The 19,124-nt window shown below is 43.3% G+C and overlaps 1 protein-coding gene across 1 annotated transcript in view; it reads right to left on the bottom strand.

Annotated features, from left to right (window-relative positions):
• The window catches only part of dpf2 (double PHD fingers 2), a gene marked incomplete at its 5' end in the record, with an annotated part of 28,206 nt that overhangs the window by 8,755 nt on the left and 327 nt on the right, over positions 1 to 19,124 (bottom strand). The window contains 5 exons of the mRNA XM_083645497.1: positions 3,754 to 3,835; positions 4,434 to 4,523; positions 5,385 to 5,557; positions 10,814 to 10,921; positions 11,673 to 11,833. Of these exons, the coding sequence (XP_083501623.1) occupies positions 3,754 to 3,835; positions 4,434 to 4,523; positions 5,385 to 5,557; positions 10,814 to 10,921; positions 11,673 to 11,833 (614 nt within the window). The remainder of the gene's footprint in view (positions 1 to 3,753; positions 3,836 to 4,433; positions 4,524 to 5,384; positions 5,558 to 10,813; positions 10,922 to 11,672; positions 11,834 to 19,124) is intronic.

Here is a 19,124-nt window from a genome sequence, read left to right on the forward strand (position 1 = left end):
TTAGGTTAAACTGAACTCTGTGGGTCAGCGCTCTGTTCAAACTGTCTTAGGTTAAACTGAACTCTCTGGGTCAGCGCTCTGTTCAAACTGTCTTAGGTTAAACTGAACTCTGTGGGTCAGCGCTCTGTTCAAACTGTCTTAGGTTAAACTGAACTCTCTGGGTCAGCGCTCTGTTCAAACTGTCTTAGGTTAAACTGAACTCTCTGGGTCAGCGCTCTGTTCAAACTGTCTTAGGTTCAACTGAACTCTCTGGGTCAGCGCTCTGTTCAAACTGTCTTAGGTTAAACTGAACTCTCTGGGTCAGCGCTCTGTTCAAACTGTCTTAGGTTAAACTGAACTCTCTGGGTCAGCGCTCTGTTCAAACTGTCTTAGGTTAAACTGAACTCTCTGGGTCAGCGCTCTGTTCAAACTGTCTTAGGTTAAACTGAACTCTCTGGGTCGGCGCTCTGTTCAAACTGTCTTAGGTTAAACTGAACTCTCTGGGTCAGCGCTCTGTTCAAACTGTCTTAGGTTAAACTGAACTCTCTGGGTCAGCGCTCTGTTCAAACTGTCTTAGGTTAAACTGAACTCTCTGGGTCAGCGCTCTGTTCAAACTGTCTTAGGTTAAACTGAACTCTCTGGGTCAGCGCTCTGTTCAAACTGTCTTAGGTTAAACTGAACTCTCTGGGTCAGCGCTCTGTTCAAACTGTCTTAGGTTAAACTGAACTCTGTGGGTCAGCGCTCTGTTCAAACTGTCTTAGGTTAAACTGAACTCTCTGGGTCAGCGCTCTGTTCAAACTGTCTTAGGTTAAACTGAATTCTCTGGGTCAGCGCTCTGTTCAAACTGTCTTAGGTTAAACTGAACTCTCTGGGTCAGCGCTCTGTTCAAACTGTCTTAGGTTAAACTGAACTCTGTGGGTCAGCGCTCTGTTCAAACTGTCTTAGGTTAAACTGAACTCTCTGGGTCAGCGCTCTGTTCAAACTGTCTTAGGTTAAACTGAACTCTGTGGGTCAGCGCTCTGTTCAAACTGTCTTAGGTTAAACTGAACTCTCTGGGTCAGCGCTCTGTTCAAACTGTCTTAGGTTAAACTGAACTCTCTGGGTCAGCGCTCTGTTCAAACTGTCTTAGGTTCAACTGAACTCTCTGGGTCAGCGCTCTGTTCAAACTGTCTTAGGTTAAACTGAACTCTCTGGGTCAGCGCTCTGTTCAAACTGTCTTAGGTTAAACTGAACTCTCTGGGTCAGCGCTCTGTTCAAACTGTCTTAGGTTAAACTGAACTCTCTGGGTCAGCGCTCTGTTCAAACTGTCTTAGGTTAAACTGAACCTCTGGGTCAGTGCTCTGTTCAAACTGTCTTAGGTTAAACTGAACTCTCTGGGTCAGCGCTCTGTTCAAACTGTCTTAGGTTAAACTGAACTCTCTGGGTCAGCGCTCTGTTCAAACTGTCTTAGGATAAACTGAACTCTCTGGGTCAGCGCTCTGTTCAAACTGTCTTAGGTTAAACTGAACTCTCTGGGTCAGCGCTCTGTTCAAACTGTCTTAGGTTAAACTGAACTCTCTGGGTCAGCGCTCTGTTCAAACTGTCTTAGGTTAAACTGAACTCTCTGGGTCAGCGCTCTGTTCAAACTGTCTTAAGTTAAACTGAACTCTCTGGGTCAGCGCTCTGTTCAAACTGTCTTAGGTTAAACTGAACTCTCTGGGTCAGCGCTCTGTTCAAACTGTCTTAGGTTAAACTGAACTCTCTGGGTCAGCGCTCTGTTCAAACTGTCTTAGGTCAAACTGAACTCTCTGGGTCAGCACTCTGTTCAAACTGTCTTAGGTTAAACTGAACTCTCTGGGTCAGCGCTCTGTTCAAACTGTCTTAGGTTAAACTGAACTCTGTGGGTCAGTGCTCTGTTCAAACTGTCTTAGGCGGCCGGTCACATGCGAGGCGACGGCGTACAGTGGCAGCCAGATTTGAAGACATTGCTCCTGTACACACACACACACACACACACACACACACACACACACACACACACACACACACACACACACACACACACACACACACACACACACACACACACACACACACACACACACACACACACACACACACCCACAGCACAAGCAAATGTCAAAACAGTTCAAAACCAAAGCAGAGGCACCATTTCAGTGTAAAACATGGGGAGTGGGACAAGAGACAGGATGCAGAGGTGTTGAGGAGGAATAATAAAGAATAAAAAGGCAAGGAAATGAACAGTAACGCAGTAAAGACAGAGCAAGGAGACAAAAAAACAAAAGTGGGGTCCAGCAGCCTCTAGTTAATCCACATCTATAAAGAGTGTAGGGTCAGATTGGCAAAGAAAAAGCTGATCATTAGTTCTGGATTATAATAACGTGGCACTCTTCTAAAGCTGGTTGATCAAATTTCAATAAATGGCCAATTGATTGAAGTTATAATAGTGCAGACTAACACATTAATCTATGAGCTGATCTACACGGAGAACAATTCTACTTGTTAACACAGACAGAAAAAACAAAACAATAAACAGTCAGTGAAGACAAAAAAGACAGGCAGACTGGAGTAAAAAAGGAATGAGAGAAATATACCTCTTTCAGAAGGTTTTGAAATATGCTTTTGTTTGATAGTGTCTGAAAGAGAGAAGAGAGAGGAGACGAGAGAGCACAGACAGAGACTCAGAGAAACAGACCCACAGAGAAGAGGATACCCCAGAGGAGAATACCATTAAGCAATACAGACTGGTAGTTTAAAAACACAGAAGAAGTGGAACAACCATTTCCCCGCCCATGGAAAACTATGCAATGCAGGTCAAAGGCAAAGAAATGTGTGATATTAGAGTGACAAAACACAAGAAAATGCAGCAGATTTCACATTTACAAGGTGATCGAGAATGAGCAAGAGGGGCAACAACTTTGTGTAAGTCTTGCTTGATTGGTTGCTTCGTAAACCCAATGTCCAGCAGATGCGGTACGGCTCCGTGCAGATCTGGTACTGCTGCTGAAACAGACTCTCTCGCCCATGTTAATAGATGGGCGATACATGCGGTACGGAAAAAACACGCACCTGTTCTATTTTTGTCAGATCCTGCATGCGTCTGACAGATGACGTAGGTGTGGGTCTGTTCAGGCAGCTGCACGGAGCCGTACCGCAGCCGCTTGACATAGGCCTGCACTCCTCCGTGTTTGGCATGCGACTTAAGAGATTTCCCATTCATTTAATAAAATCCTTTTGACTTGGTCAAACCGAGTGATTCAGCTATATTCAGAATAAGGAGAGAGAGACCATAGAATATTTCACTCGGACCAAAACAAACACCAACAACAACAAAATCACAATCCCCTCTGTCTGTGTGTGTGTGTGTGTGTGTGTGTGTGTGTGTGTGTGTGTGTGTGTGTGTGTATGTTTTTTTTTTTTTTTTTCCTAGTTGTGGTCCAAGTGAAATGTTCTAATCCATGGTCTCTCTCTCCTGATTGTGAATATACTGTAGCTGAATCACTTGGTTTGACCAAGTAATGATTTTTCGAATTGTCTATTGGAAAATGAATGGGGAATGAAATCCCTTAGGTCCCATGCTGAACCTGGAAGAGGACGTGACGTGCCCGTCTGGACTCACTGTCACAGGTTCCTCCCCCCTCTGGAATAACTGTCACAGGCTCCTCCCCCCTCTGGACTCACTGTCAGAGGCTCCTCCCCCCTCTGGACTCACTGTCACAGGCTCCTCCCCCCTCTGGACTCACTGTCAGAGGCTCCTCCCCCCTCTGGACTCACTGTCACAGGCGTACGGCTTGTCTCTGTCCTCCAGCGCCGCCGCGTCCAGCTTCTTCCTGCTGCCGCTGCTCACTCCTCGTCCCTGGAGACCCAGAGCAAGACGTCAGGAGAGACCACAGGCAAGCTGGGATGCTGCACACACTTTGGGGTGTTTGCAATGGGACGATATATCGCAATTCAATATATCGCGATACAAAAATGTGACAATAGGTATCATGGGGCAGAAATAATCAATTGTGATATTAGCTACAGTTTTCTTCAGATTTTTTCTCCCCAATTGTACTTGGCCAATTCCCTGTCCCAGACATTGCTCCACCGGCTCTGCCAATCTGGAGAGAGCCGTAGACTAGCACATGCTTCCTCCGATACATGCGCAGTCGCCAGCCACTTCTTTTAACCTGACAGTGAGCACATTCACCAGCAGGACATAATGTGTGCGAGGGTCATGCTATTTCCCCCAGTTCCCCTCCCCTCAACCAGGCGCTCTGACTGACCAGAGGAGGCACTAGTGCAGTGACCAGGACTCATACTCCACCGGCTTCCCACCTGCAGACATGGCCATTTGTGTCTGTAGGAACATCTGACCAAGCCGGAGGTACCGCTACTGGGAATTGAACCCGTAGAAGAGTGCTTTTACCTCTACACTATCCAGACGCCCGCGATATTAACTCCTGCCTCACCTTCCCCTTTCCTTTTTTTCTTTTAGGCGTGTCTTCCTCATAGTCTTCATCATCCAGGTCATCCATGAAGTCGTCTGTCTCCAGGATTCTCTGTGTTTACAGACAGTGGAGAGAGAGGAGTTATGGCAGATTAGGGCTGTCAAAGAATATTCTACTGTATATTTGAATATCGATTTGAATAAAAAAAATTAAAGAATGTTCAAAATCTGAAAAAATTATATTTTATTATTATTATTATTATTATTATTATTATTATTATTATTATTATAATAATGGTTATTTAAAAACATTACAAAAGTGTAGGTTACAACTGTACTAGCACTGACTGAATAAATATGAAAAAAAGCAATGTTTATGTTGAAATAAAAAAAAATTGTGTTGAAATAAATATACCTATAACTATAAAGTAGTTATAGTCTCTCTGATTGTATTGGTTTGCCATTGTATGGACACACACACACACATGCACAAAAAATATATTATATGTTTTGTTTGGAAGGAATATTCGAACATAATTTTGGGCCAATTTTGACAGTCCTAAGGCAGATACAACCCCTCCAAGTCCAACCCCCTCTGGGGTATGATATTATTATGCAGAATTATCTAAATAGAAACATGATGAGGCCCAGCAATGGTGGGTGTGTGTGTACGCCCCACCACTTTCCTTTCAGGTGGCATTTGATGCATAACATGTCATAATAATCTACACACTAGGTTGGAATGTATTTGATTTGTTTAACTGTGTTTTATTTCATTCATGTTTTAGAATGTTTAGCAAATCTCCAAGGAGTGGAGTCATGTTTCCAGTCATTCCAATTCAATTTCCAATTCTGTTTTCTTAGAGTTGGGTAACATTCCAATTCCAACAATTGACTTGGAATTCACCATGCATTTTCTGTTCAAGTCCCCAGCCCTGTTTTACACCCAGCTCTAATGCTGGAGACAGCAAACCTTTCTGATGCGGGCTGCAGGGTTCAGGCCGGGGGTGATGTCGCTCAGGTTGGGCTCTTCTTCCCGGAGCTCTGCCGAGCCTCGCTTGTCCAGCGAGTCCCCCTTCAGCAGAGCCTCCAGACTGCTGCCGTCTGACGACACCAGCACGTCTTTCTTCAAGTTTAAATCCAGCTCTAGGAAGAAATAACACAAATTAGTTGTATGCAACATCAACAACAAAACATACAGCAATACATTCCAATCCAAATCCCAATCCACTGCTATTTATTCCAATCGGTCCTCATTCTGATCCGCTCAATCATGTTCGAAACCATTGCATAACGCCCCCATTAATTCAAATATTAACGCGCAGACTGAAAATCACCACTCACACCAGAGCGTTAACTATTTTGCTTTTTGGATGAGCAGCAAATATGATCATTATTTAAGAAAAGATATATCAAACATTTACATTCTTTTTTTTTTTCATGATAATGGTAGTCTCTCTCAAACAGACGCGTTGGCTCCTGCAATTTACAAATGCTCCCACCTACCCATCTATATTTCAGCAGCTCTCAAAGTTGGTCAAAAAGTAAGGCAGGATATCCAGTCAAAATAAGGCAGGGCATCCAGTCAAAATAAGGCAGGATATCCGGTCAAAATAAGGCAGGATATCCAGTCAAAATAAGGCAGGATATCCGGTCAAAATAAGGCAGGATATCCGGTCAAAATAAGGCAGGATATCCAGTCAAATAAGGCAGGATATCCGGTCAAAATAGGGCAGGATATCCGGTCAAAATAAGGCAGGATATCCAGTCAAAATAGGGCAGGATATCCAGTCAAAATAGGGCAGGATATCCGGTCAAAATAAGGCAGGATATCCAGTCAAAATAAGGCAGGATATCCGGTCAAAATAAGGCAGGATATCCGGTCAAAATAAGGCAGGATATCCAGTCAAAATAGGGCAGGATATCCGGTCAAAATAAGGCAGGATATCCGGTCAAAATAAGGCAGGATATCTAGTCAAAATAGGGCAGGATATCCGGTCAAAATAAGGCAGGATATCCAGTCAAAATAGGGCAGGATATCCGGTCAAAATAAGGCAGGATATCCGGTCAAAATAAGGCAGGATATCCAGTCAAAATAAGGCAGGATATCCGGTCAAAATAAGGCAGGATATCCAGTCAAAATAAGGCAGGATATCCGGTCAAAATAAGGCAGGATATCCGGTCAAAATAAGGCAGGATATCCAGTCAAAATAAGGCAGGATATCCAGTGAAAATAAGGCAGGATATCCAGTCAAAATAGGGCAGGATATCCGGTCAAAATAAGGCAGGATATCCGGTCAAAATAAGGCAGGATAGCCGGTCAAAATAAGGCAGGATATCCGGTCAAAATAAGGCAGGATATCCTGTCAAAATAAGGCAGGATATCCCGTCAAAATAAGGCAGGATATCCAGTCAAAATAAGGCAGGATATCCGGTCAAAATAAGGCAGGATAGCAGGTCAAAATAAGGCAGGATATCCGGTCAAAATAATGCAGGATATCCGGTCAAAATAAGGCAGGATATCCGGTCAAAATAAGGCAGGACATCCGGTCAAAATAAGGCAGGATATCCGGTCAAAATAAGGCAGGATATCCGGTCAAAATAAGGCAGGATATCCAGTCAAATAAGGCAGGATATCCGGTCAAAATAGGGCAGGATATCCGGTCAAAATAAGGCAGGATATGCAGTCAAAATAGGGCAGGATATCCAGTCAAAATAGGGCAGGATATCCAGTCAAAATAAGGCAGGATATCCGGTCAAAATAAGGCAGGATATCCGGTCAAAATAAGGCAGGATATCCAGTCAAAATAGGGCAGGATATCCGGTCAAAATAAGGCAGGATATCCGGTCAAAATAAGGCAGGATATCCAGTCAAAATAAGGCAGGATATCCGGTCAAAATAAGGCAGGATATCCGGTCAAAATAAGGCAGGATATCCAGTCAAAATAGGGCAGGATATCCGGTCAAAATAAGGCAGGATATCCGGTCAAAATAAGGCAGGATATCCAGTCAAAATAGGGCAGGATATCCGGTCAAAATAAGGCAGGATATCCAGTCAAAATAGGGCAGGATATCCGGTCAAAATAAGGCAGGATATCCGGTCAAAATAAGGCAGGATATCCGGTCAAAATAAGGCAGGATATCCGGTCAAAATAAGGCAGGATATCCAGTCAAAATAGGGCAGGATATCCGGTCAAAATAAGGCAGGATATCCGGTCAAAATAAGGCAGGATATCCAGTCAAAATAGGGCAGGATATCCGGTCAAAATAAGGCAGGATATCCAGTCAAAATAGGGCAGGATATCCGGTCAAAATAAGGCAGGATATCCGGTCAAAATAAGGCAGGATATCCGGTCAAAATAAGGCAGGATATCCGGTCAAAATAAGGCAGGATATCCAGTCAAAATAAGGCAGGATATCCGGTCAAAATAAGGCAGGATATCCGGTCAAAATAAGGCAGGATATCCAGTCAAAATAAGGCAGGATATTAGGGCTGCACGATATTGGAAAAAACAGACATTGCAATATATTTGGTTTCTGCGATATATATTGCGATATGAAAGAATACAGGAATTTTCACCAAATGACTTGATTAGCTCACCAAGCCTTGTCCCTTTAAGAAGGTAGTGGGTAACCTGCGTGGTGACATCGTAGCAAGTGTTTTTAGCTGCAGCCAGAGTGATTGGCAGGATGCTAGTGTGCTAATGCTGAGTATCAACCAGCAAAAGAGTTATAGCATGACATGTTTGAGTTACTTTGCCTTATCCTATGACATTGCGCGTTCTGCGATGTGAGTATTGCGCATGCGCACATTGCGATGACGATACTGAAACGATATATTGTGCAGCTCTACAGGATATCCAGTCAAAATAGGGCAGGATATCCGGTCAAAATAAGGCAGGATAGCCGGTCAAAATAAGGCAGGATATCCGGTCAAAATAAGGCAGGATATCCGGTCAAAATAAGGCAGGATATCCCGTCAAAATAAGGCAGGATATCCGGTCAAAATAAGGCAGGATATCCGGTCAAAATAAGGCAGGATAGCAGGTCAAAATAAGGCAGGATATCCGGTCAAAATAATGCAGGATATCCTGTCAAAATAAGGCAGGATATCCGGTCAAAATAAGGCAGGATATCCAGTCAAAATAAGGCAGGATATCCAGTCAAAATAGGGCAGGATATCCGGTCAAAATAAGGCAGGATAGCCGGTCAAAATAAGGCAGGATATCCGGTCAAAATAAGGCAGGATATCCGGTCAAAATAAGGCAGGATATCCTGTCAAAATAAGGCAGGATATCCGGTCAAAATATAAGGCAGGATATCCGGTCAAAATAAGGCAGGATAGCAGGTCAAAATAAGGCAGGATATCCGGTCAAAATAATGCAGGATATCCTGTCAAAATAAGGCAGGATATCCAGTCAAAATAAGGCAGGATATCCTGTCAAAATAAGGCAGGATATCCGGTCAAAATAAGGCAGGATATCCGTTCAAAATAAGGCAGGATATCCAGTCAAAATAGGGCAGGATATCCGGTCAAAATAAGGCAGGATATCCGGTCAAAATAAGGCAGGATATCCGGTCAAAATAGGGCAGGATATCCGGTCAAAATAAGGCAGGATAGCCGGTCAAAATAAGGCAGGATATCCGGTCAAAATAAGGCAGGATATCCGGTCAAAATAAGGCAGGATATCCGGTCAAAATAAGGCAGGATATCCAGTCAAAATAGGGCAGGATATCCGGTCAAAATAAGGCAGGATATCCGGTCAAAATAAGGCAGGATATCCGGTCAAAATAAGGCAGGATATCCTGAACCTCTGGGAATACAAGGCCCGAAATGCAGGGAAGGCTATGTTCTTGTATGCACTGAAGAGCTCTCCTCATCTCACATTCTTCTACTTTTATCTGTTTGTATCTGATGTGACATCACTTTGCAATTGTGGTTTTTGGTTACACTCGGGCAATTGTGCCATCACTGATGATGTTATAGACATTGTGACATAACTGTGATGTCATCAGTGAGTGATGTCATCAATGATGCAAAGTTGAGCAACTGTGCACTAGGGCTGTCAATCTGACTCTATAATTAAATTCGATTTTCGTTGGCTTTATTATTTTAATATTCGATTTTTAATCGATTATTAAATCATTTTTAATTCATAAAAATAGATTAAAAAGAAATGTTTTTTTGTCCCCCGCCCAGTCCAGGTGAAATGTTATGTCTCTCCTGATTCTAAACATAGTTGAATCGCTTGGTTTGACCAAGTAAAACTATTTTTATAAAAATTTTACTAAATGTAGATCAAAAAATGAATGGCAGATGAAATCCCTTGGTTTGTATGCTGAATGCAGAAGAGGGCGTGACTTGGCGCTGCTATGCGATATGATGATGCAGGCTATTAAAAAGAACGGGACATAATGTTTGTAATTAAATCCCTACACACAGAACTATTAAACTGGTTATGAAATACTGGCAAATGAGCCCATCAGCGAGGGGATTGATATTTCCTTATAGACGGTTTTCACCAGAGCGCAACCCCACAGCACTTCCTTTTTCTCAGCATTCGGCAAACTGCAGAAATATTCACTCGACATCGTTACTTTTGTTTTCACTGCTCAGCTGTATAGACGGTTTTCACGGAATGGTCAGTCCTGCACTTGAATGTTTTTTTTTCTTTTATGTCCATAGCAAACACTGCAACAGCAAGTGAGCGGGGGTTCAATTTAGAATGTTTTTGTTGTCAAGTTAAAACCGTCTATATGCCTGCGTAATGCTCAGGACCGGAGTGGGCTGTATGTGCAGCAGAGGGAGAGCAGCCGGGCAGTGAAGCCTTTTCCCCGGTCTGCCTTTTTGCTCTCTCAAACAATTGAAAATGACCGTTTTGTTGGCTGATCAAGGAGATCGATTTTATTCCACAAATTAAGTTTTTTCCATTTTAATTGAGGCCTTAGGAGTGATATTTTTTCTTTTTTTTAAAGACTTGGCTCTCTCAGACAGCCTCTTTGACATGTTTCTCAAGGTGAAGTTGTGAGGTGCAGTAAGGGTCCCACGCAAGGCCGACCCCCCTCTTAAAACACCCCAATCGAAAACTGAATAATTTCTCTAAGCCTATTTTACAATTATGAAATCATTTAGGTTACTACGATAATTAGATCTACTTCTTATTTTGATGAATAGGCCTACTTTTATCAATTTCAGCCAAATTATGGAAAATTCTGCAATATTCCATGTTTTACAGTTGATTCCATTTTTATTACCAAATTCCATGATTCTGTCCGTTTTTTCCGTTTTGCGGAAATCATATGGCCCTATGGAAGAGACAGGCTGGTTTGTGAGATTATGATAATGGTATATTACTCTTATTGCTGAAATGTCTACATGGGCAGAGCTAAATCTTGCAGTACCTGGCTTCACAGGAGGGAAGATGAGGCGCGGGTCCTCTGGAGGGTGAGCTCTCCGTTTCTTCCTCCACCTCCTGGATGGGTAGGTGTACAGCTGCCCTGGAGCCATGCCTGAGGCATGACAGGAAAAGCCTTATTAAAGAAATGATCTCTGCACTGCCGTGTGCGTCAGGTGCATCGGAGTAGTAGGACAACTAGAAGAGGCAAGAAACTCCCGCACACTGACTTCACTAAAGCAATACGTTTTTATTCAAAGTGCAACGTTTTGGTCAATCGACCACCTTCATCTGGCATACTGTAGACAAGACAGAGAAATAAGGGCTGTATAAGGAGTATAAAATCAACCCATAAGAATTGCCCTGTTCCTATTGGTTGATTTTATACTCATGTTGCCTATTTAAACAGGCCTTATTTCTCTGTCTTGTCATATGCCAGATGAAGGTCGGTTGACCGAAACGTTGCATTTTGAATAAAAAAAGTATTGCTTTAGTGAAGTCAGTGTGCAGGAGCGTCTCGCCTCTTCAGGAAAAGCTTTATTACCACTCCTGTACATGATGCTACAATACAGTCAGCTGAAGGGAGAGCTTGACCGTTTTTTTTATACATGGACAGGAAAAGTCTACATTTATCCTTCAGTTTCCTTCAAACGGCACAGAGGCACAGCTAGTTGTAAAGCTGTGCAGTTTGGCCCAGTGAAAAAAAGAAAGCCTGCTATGTGTTGTAGAAATTATCTCATTTGAGCCTTTCCCAAGTGTATACAAAATGTTGCCCTTAGGCCTTCTTGTCATGTGATTTCATAGGGGTCTTCTCGATGTCTGTGTGTGCAAGCGTGTGTGTGTGTGTGTGTGTGTGTGTGTATCACCTGGCCCCCTGTGTCTCTTCTCCATCCAGATGTAGCAGTTGCTCTGAGCCACACCGGTCTGAGAGTCGAGGAAGGGCATTCGGACGCTTCTCTCGGCACAAAGCCTGGCATTGTAGTTGTGGCATTGCTCCATGGCATCTCTGTAGTACTGCTCTCCCAATCTGAGGGAAACAAAAGCTCATAAAGCTAGCTTCTACTTATCAATGAAATGTTACCATGCAGAATGTCTGCACAGCTCTTCTGCTGGTGAGGTGAGGTAGTTTTTTATTATTATAGTTTGTAGCTTAAGAATCACCCTGGCCAAATCAAAACCAACGGACTTCAGACTTCTGATAACTTGGTTTGAACGGACCCATTTGTCTTTCTCGGTTGTGCTGGCACCCTGAAAAGTAGATCAACAGAGCAGAGAACGCCACTGAATGGACCCATTTCACAGCAACCCTTTTGAGGTGGTAAAAGCAGGAAGTAAAGCAGCTGTACGCTAATACCACTAATTATGCTTCCATTCTGTTTAGGGCCATTTCTCGTTCTTGTGTTCTTGGGGAGAACGTTCTTGCTAGTCGTTCTTGGAAGAATTAACTTGCTAGGTCACAAGCACACATGACACTCTTGGCAGTTTGAGACGATGCGTTCTTGAGGGCATTGCGCAATACCAGCGCAGAGGCCGCCTGCAGTACTACACAAATAAAAAGCTCAGCTGATGTAGATGCAGCAGCCAATTGTGCTCTGGAGCTTTTTGCCATTTTTCGTAAATGTTCCCATAAATGTTTGTGAAGTGGCACTTATTGAAACCTATTATCCTGGCTTGTAGGCATCAAAAGTAATCAGAAATGAATTTAGTGATGAAATAAAACTTTAAATTGTAAAAAAAAACTTCCCGGAGCTTATGGCGTCTTCTCTGCTGCGTTCTGCCTCCGCTTATGCCGAAATGAATGTTGGGATATGTGCCTTGCCAAGTTGACACAAGTCACCAACCAGAGCATCCTCGGTAAAGTGGGCATGTCGACACTCTGTCTCATGCCTTCTGGTTCTGCCCTTCACTGACCGGATTATGGGCCAAAATATTTGACTGGTACTCTAAGGCCTACGAAATAACCCTTCAGCCGGAGGCAGAACTCACCATCTTTGGCTGCTCGGAGTCCTCTCTCGACTTCCCTACAGCTGTGCAACAATCTCTGACACTGGGGACAACTGTTGCCAAAAAAATAATTCTTAAGGAATGGAAGTCCCCCTCTTCTTCACCCTCTTTCCAATTGTGGTTGATGGACATGATCTCTGTTATATGGATGGAGAGACTCAGGTTCCTGAGAACCAACTTACTTAGAAAATGTCTAACTATATGGGACCCGTCTTTAGCCTACCTCGATGAGGTTAGGGGCGACGGGTGACTCGCCCGGCTGGTTTCCTATAGACCCTCTTGCGTGAGATCTCAAGTACATCGCCTGTAAGCACATAAACACCTTACATGGCTGGTACTGTAGCACCACTGTGATGTTGAATCTTCATTATGTTGTATGTTTTTTTCTTTCTTTTCTTTTCTTGTGTCTGAGCCTGTTTTGTTTTGTTTGTGTTCTATAGACAAATGGAGAAAAAAAAAGTGGGCATGTCGAGAACACATCCGGGAATTTTAAGCGTTCTTGGCGAAATGTGAACTTTGCATTGGAACAGTACTTGGACTGCGACTGATGACGTTACACAGGGACACAAGAACACACAAGAACCCTTATTGAGAAACGGCCCATGTGTTCCAGTGCCAGGTCACATGCCCTCATTAATGCTAATGATTATTGCACCTGCATTATTTCCTGCTTTACCACCCCAAAAGGTTGCTGTGAAATGAGCCTATGGCAGACTAATTAGTGACAGTGGAACAGCAGGCGATCGTTTGTTGCTACGTCAACAGCAACAAGCTGGGTGGAGAGTACAGTCACAAGCCTGCTGTGTTTTCAACATAAACACACCGGAATACTGCGGTTTGCACTTTCACCGTCAACAGTATTCTGTTGACGGTGAAAGAGTTCAAATCCCAAACTGGCAGGGAAAATCTGAGAGTGAAAGTGAATAAGTATTTAGTACTGTCCTGTCTGATGCCGTCAAGGTGCGCTTGAGCAAACCACTGAATCACCAACTACTCCAGTGCACTGGGACAGGGCTGAACAGAAGAATCGTATGTACCGGTAGGGCTGGTCGATAAATCGATTTTGAATCGTAATCGAATTAATTAGTTAGGACGATGTAAAAAAAATGAAAATCATCAAATCGATTTACACTTTAACTAGGGTAAATTACGTTATGGCGGGGGCTCTCTCTCATGTACGAATGCTGTTTAAGGTGCTCGTCCCTTCTCCCCGCTGTAAAGTCTCTCTGGAGTCTCTCTGTGACGACTACTGGCTACTAAAGAGAGCAGCACATGAGCACAATGAACTTATTTCAACACCTCCAAAAAGTGTTGCACTGCGGGCTGTACAAGATAACGATTGCCACCCACAACACACACACACGCACACGAACACAGACGTTATCACCAGACTAGGGATGTTCATTTTGAAAATTTTCCATAATCGAAAATCGGGGAAAATTAACAATCAATTATCGATTATCGATCATATTAATAATAATATTTTTTTAATATATATATATATTTTTTACAAAATGAATGTCTATGGCAGAAAATACGAAAGACAACGTGTTCTCCTCAATGAACTCTTTATTTCAATGTGTCTCCTCTCCAACACTCTGCTGTCCCCGGCGCATGCCGGTGTGAATTCCCCATGTTTAAAACAGTTTTGTTGGCACAAAGGCCCGTGCCCAGCCAGAAAACTAGAGACTATATGAAGCTCCACCTCACGTTAGTCGGCTGTGCAATGGAGTGGGGCGAGGAGGAACAAATTCCACCCAAACCTAGTCCGCAAAAAAATAAAATAAAATAAAAAATAAAAAATTAATAATAACAAAATCGATAACAATTCCACATGATCGATTCCATTCCTTAACGATCAATTATCGATTTTCGATAACTGATGAACATCCCTACACCAGACGGTGAAATGTTGCCTTTATAGTTCACATAACAACAAAACAACACGTGAGGACACCGAGTAGCTTCTGCTTCTGCTTCATGGCTGTAGTGTAACGTTATGTTACCCACCTCACTCACCCTGTCTGTCTGAATTTCCTCCTAACTGCTATCGCAGTTCCTCGCATACCTGTTGTGACTTTGTGTTATTCTAGTACAGATATAACTCTGAGCACAGGTGGTCGCTTAGCTCTAGACACTGATATATTATATAATTATGTCACGGAGGCACACGCGCAAGAGTCATCGAACCAAGAGTCAGGGCCGATTTTACACTTCATGGGCCCCTGGGCTATTCATCTCTGCAGGGCCCCCCCCTCAAGCGGAAGGGGGGGCTTCGGCGGCGCCCAACGGGCGCCGGCGGAAAAAAATTTGAGTGTTTTTTTTTAACCTTTTTTAGCCGTATTTAAAGGAATATCTCATTTTAAATCAACATTAGGATTATACTGTTGTGATGTCATTATTCAGTATCTTCTCCTTTTCTCACTAACTTTCATGTCACCACCTGCTCTCCTGTCAGCATTCTAACTTACAAACACAAACTGTAGGTTTAGCCATCATGTTCTTTCATAAACAGCCTGATTGGAAAGACAACATTGCCACTGAGATGTCACAACAAGCACTTTTATTCTTATTATTTAGTATTTATTATTGCTGTTATTATTACAGTGCACACACACATTCTCACAATTATTGCACAAATCAATCAAGCAGTATTCAAGTCTGTTCGTACCTGAAATGTCTTCTTCCTGACTTTTGCCGTGGCAAAGCGTTTGACTAGAGTGGTGAAGTCCAATGTTCTAACAATGTCACTTTCCAATGACATCAATGTCAAGTGGGTGAGCCTTTGTGGTCCCATTGTAGACTGTATCCTGTTCTTGACAAGCCCAAGTTTTGAAAAGGAGCGCTCTCCAGAGGCATTTGTTACAGGGAGAGTTAAGTAAATCCTGAAGGCAATATCCACATTTGGAAAAACTGATGACAGGTTCCTCTTCCTTATTATTTGAAGCAAGTGCCGCACACTTTTATTGTCTTTGTTTTTGATGAATTCTTTGAATTGCACTATTTCATCTACAAATTAGGGAGCCCTCTCACAGGGTTCCATGTCGTTGTTCCGACCTCTCGCTGTTCCGACCTCCCCTCTCCCAGCCCCCATGCCTAAACCTAACCTCCCCCAGACCCTAACCCAAAACCTAACCTCTCCCACCCCCACGCCTAAACCTAACCTCCCCCAGACCCTAACCCAAAACCTAACCTCTCCCACCCTCCACGCCTAAACCTAAGGTCGGCATTGCGAGTGGTCGGCATAGCGGGTGGACACCCTCTCACAGTGGATGTTATTACTCTGCAAAAAAAAATTAATGGCGTCAGTAAAAAAAACATTTTTTGCGAAGACCCTGGACAGGGGGCCCAAAAAAAACCCATCAAGGGTCCGCCAAAATTTTTTTTTTTTTTTTTTTTTTTTTTTGGCCCCTTGATGTCCCGGGCCCCGGGCTTCAGCCCGGGTAAGCCCGTTGGTAAAATCGGCCCTGCCAAGAGTATCCCTCCAACAGAGCACAGAGTGCTCGATCAAATCCACCAGTGTCAAGTTACTGCAGGTTAGCAAGCAACAGCCAGGAAGTTAGGCATAGCAAGTTAGGCTAAAACAGGAAGTTGGGTTGTTCTGCCTTCAAAGTAAAAGCATAAATTGTCACTTATGAAAAAAGAAGAAAAAATAGCTCTGCAGGGCAACAAATGTTTAGAGAAGTATAGTAGTATAAAAATCTAATTGAAATCGAAAATCGAGTTTTGAGAGAAATTTTATTTTTTATTTTTAGGCAAAATCGAACAGCCCTATGTACCGGTAGTTGTATTAATGTGCTGCTGGGCAATGTCGAAAAAGAGCCTGATGACTACGCTTTCACATGATACCCCCCCCCAGTAAATGTGTTGATTGTTTACCAGGGTGATGATGGGAGAGAGCAGGGGATGACATGCAACAAAAGAGCCAGGCTGGATTTGAACTGAGCACATCACAGGTTCACCTTAGCCAACTGAGCCACCATGCCCCATCCCAGGATAAAGGTTCAAAAAGAGACAGACTTGACATTTTTACAATTGTTGCAGACTCTGCTAATAGAGGCTGTACACTAAGCCAGTGGTCTGGGGACCCCCAGTGGTCCTTGACAGGGTTCCAGGGGTCCTCAGATAAAAGGGTAATCATTTATTTTCACTAGAATTCCAACCATAACTTGAACAACAATGACAGAATGTATGGCTACTTTGGTCATGGGTTTCATAGACTTTCTGTAATAAAACATGTAAAAGTGTGACGACCCATTCTGGCCCTGTCTTGCAGGAGCCTGCGCCGTTTCTCAATAAGCGTTCTTGTGTGTTCTTGCGTTCTTGTGTCCCTGTGAAACGTCATCAGTCGCAGCCCAAGTACTGTTCCAATACAAAGTTCACATTTCGCCAAGAACGCTTAAAATTCCCGGATGTGTTCTCGACACGCCCACTTTACCGAGGATGCTCTGGTTGGTGACTTGTGTCAACTTGGCAAGGCAGATATCCCAGCATGCATTTCGGCATAAGCAGAGAACGCAGCAGAGAAGACGCCATAAGCTCCGGAAAGTTTTTTACAATTTAAAGTTTTATTTCATCACTAAATTAATTTCTGATGACTTTTGATGCCTACAAACAGGGTAGTAGGTTTCAATAAGTGCCACTTTACGAACATTTATGGCGAAAAATGGCAAAAAGTTCCAGAGCACAATTGGCTGCATCTACATCAGCTGAGCTTTTTATTTGTGTAGTACTGCAGGCGGCCTCTGCGCTGGTATTGCGCAATACTCTCAAGAACGCATCGTCTCAAACTGTCAACAGCGTCATGTGTGCTTGTGACCTAGCAAGTTCATTCTTCCAAGAACGACTAGCAAGAACGTTCTCCCCAAGAACCCAAGAACAAGAATACATTCTTGGTATTGAGAAACGGCCCAGGTGTTGGTGGGGTCGTTAGGCTGATTGGGTGCACCTGCGCCTGGTGCACTCATTGGGCTTAAGACCTTCAGACCAGTCTCTCTCCCTGCACCTTCTGTTCGGTTTGTTTAACGGAAGCGAGTCCTGCAACGGACAATATTTTTACAAAACTCCTGTTAAAATTGTGCTTCAAACACTGCTACAATGATCATGTCATGTTTCCGTGTAGTTTAACGGCGAAAACGTGAAGTCGAACTTCTTTCTAGCAACATACCGTTGAAATAATTTCTTTTAGTTGTGTCTTTGATTTACCAGAGTCGGGGAACGGACGCTACCGCTGGCGTCTTAACTGAAAGCTGCTCTTGTCCTGTTACGGACAGCTCACTCTGCGGCTCTGCTGGTTAGCAAGCCAGTGGTTAGCAAGCCAGTAATAGTCAACAAAGCGAGTGGCTTGTAGTGGTCGCTGAGTCCCATTTTGCTGCATTATTGCCACCTAGCTGGCCTTGTTGTGTTTTAGACAAAGCTAGCGTTAGCTAGCTAGCAAGCTAGCAACTTTAAAGATCAGTAACTCTCGTCGCCCAAGCACGTCTTATGGCTTTCTGTCATCAAAGTCACTTTCCTAAAGTAATTTGACATGTTACCATGCACATATTCATATGAAATTCCACATATTGACACATATAGATGTATAAATTAGTTCCACTTTCACAAAGCGGCGATCCAGCATCTGAAATGCCTGCTAAAGTACCGGAAACCACGTCGAGAGACCTCTGACCCGGACGTGACGAAACAGGCGTCCAGGTGTCCGTTGCAGGACACAGTTACGCTAATGTAGTTTGTGTTGTGTAGTTATTTTCCCTTAGTTTTTAATTATTGTTTTAACTTTTACTTTGGTGTATGACTCCCCTCATAATTATGTTACAACCCGGCTCAAGGAAGTAACAAATGAGGGGATTCATTTTCAACGTGTTTACAAGTCATCTCTGTCGAGAGACTGGCTGCAGTTCGAGGTATCATCGGTTACCATGGTAACTGGGGATTACCTAAAGCGTTACGCCCGCAATTGCCGTAAAACACTTTAAGTATACCCTTTAAAGTTGAACCACTGTCAATGCTGTACATTTAACCCCCTAAACAAATACGGAAGACATCGGCAATGTAACGTTATACAACCGGGCCCCGTTCGTTGTTGGAAACAATAGTCATGTTATGCCTTATGATTACAACGGGGTTGTTACAAGTCACAAGTGTAACAACCCTAAAATCGAGAAAGGGAAGGCTGATCTTAAGATCAATATTCCATTCATTCTGTCTGCGCTGGCCAGAATTAGAATCTCCTAGCCTGTTAGCGAGCAAGCCAACGCTAGCTATTGTAACTTCTTGACTAGCATGGTAGCCGCTTGGCTACAAAGAAGCCACAA

Source organism: Poromitra crassiceps, assembly GCF_964638095.1.
Source record: "Poromitra crassiceps genome assembly, chromosome: 1".
NCBI classification, from domain to species: domain Eukaryota; kingdom Metazoa; phylum Chordata; class Actinopteri; order Beryciformes; family Melamphaidae; genus Poromitra; species Poromitra crassiceps.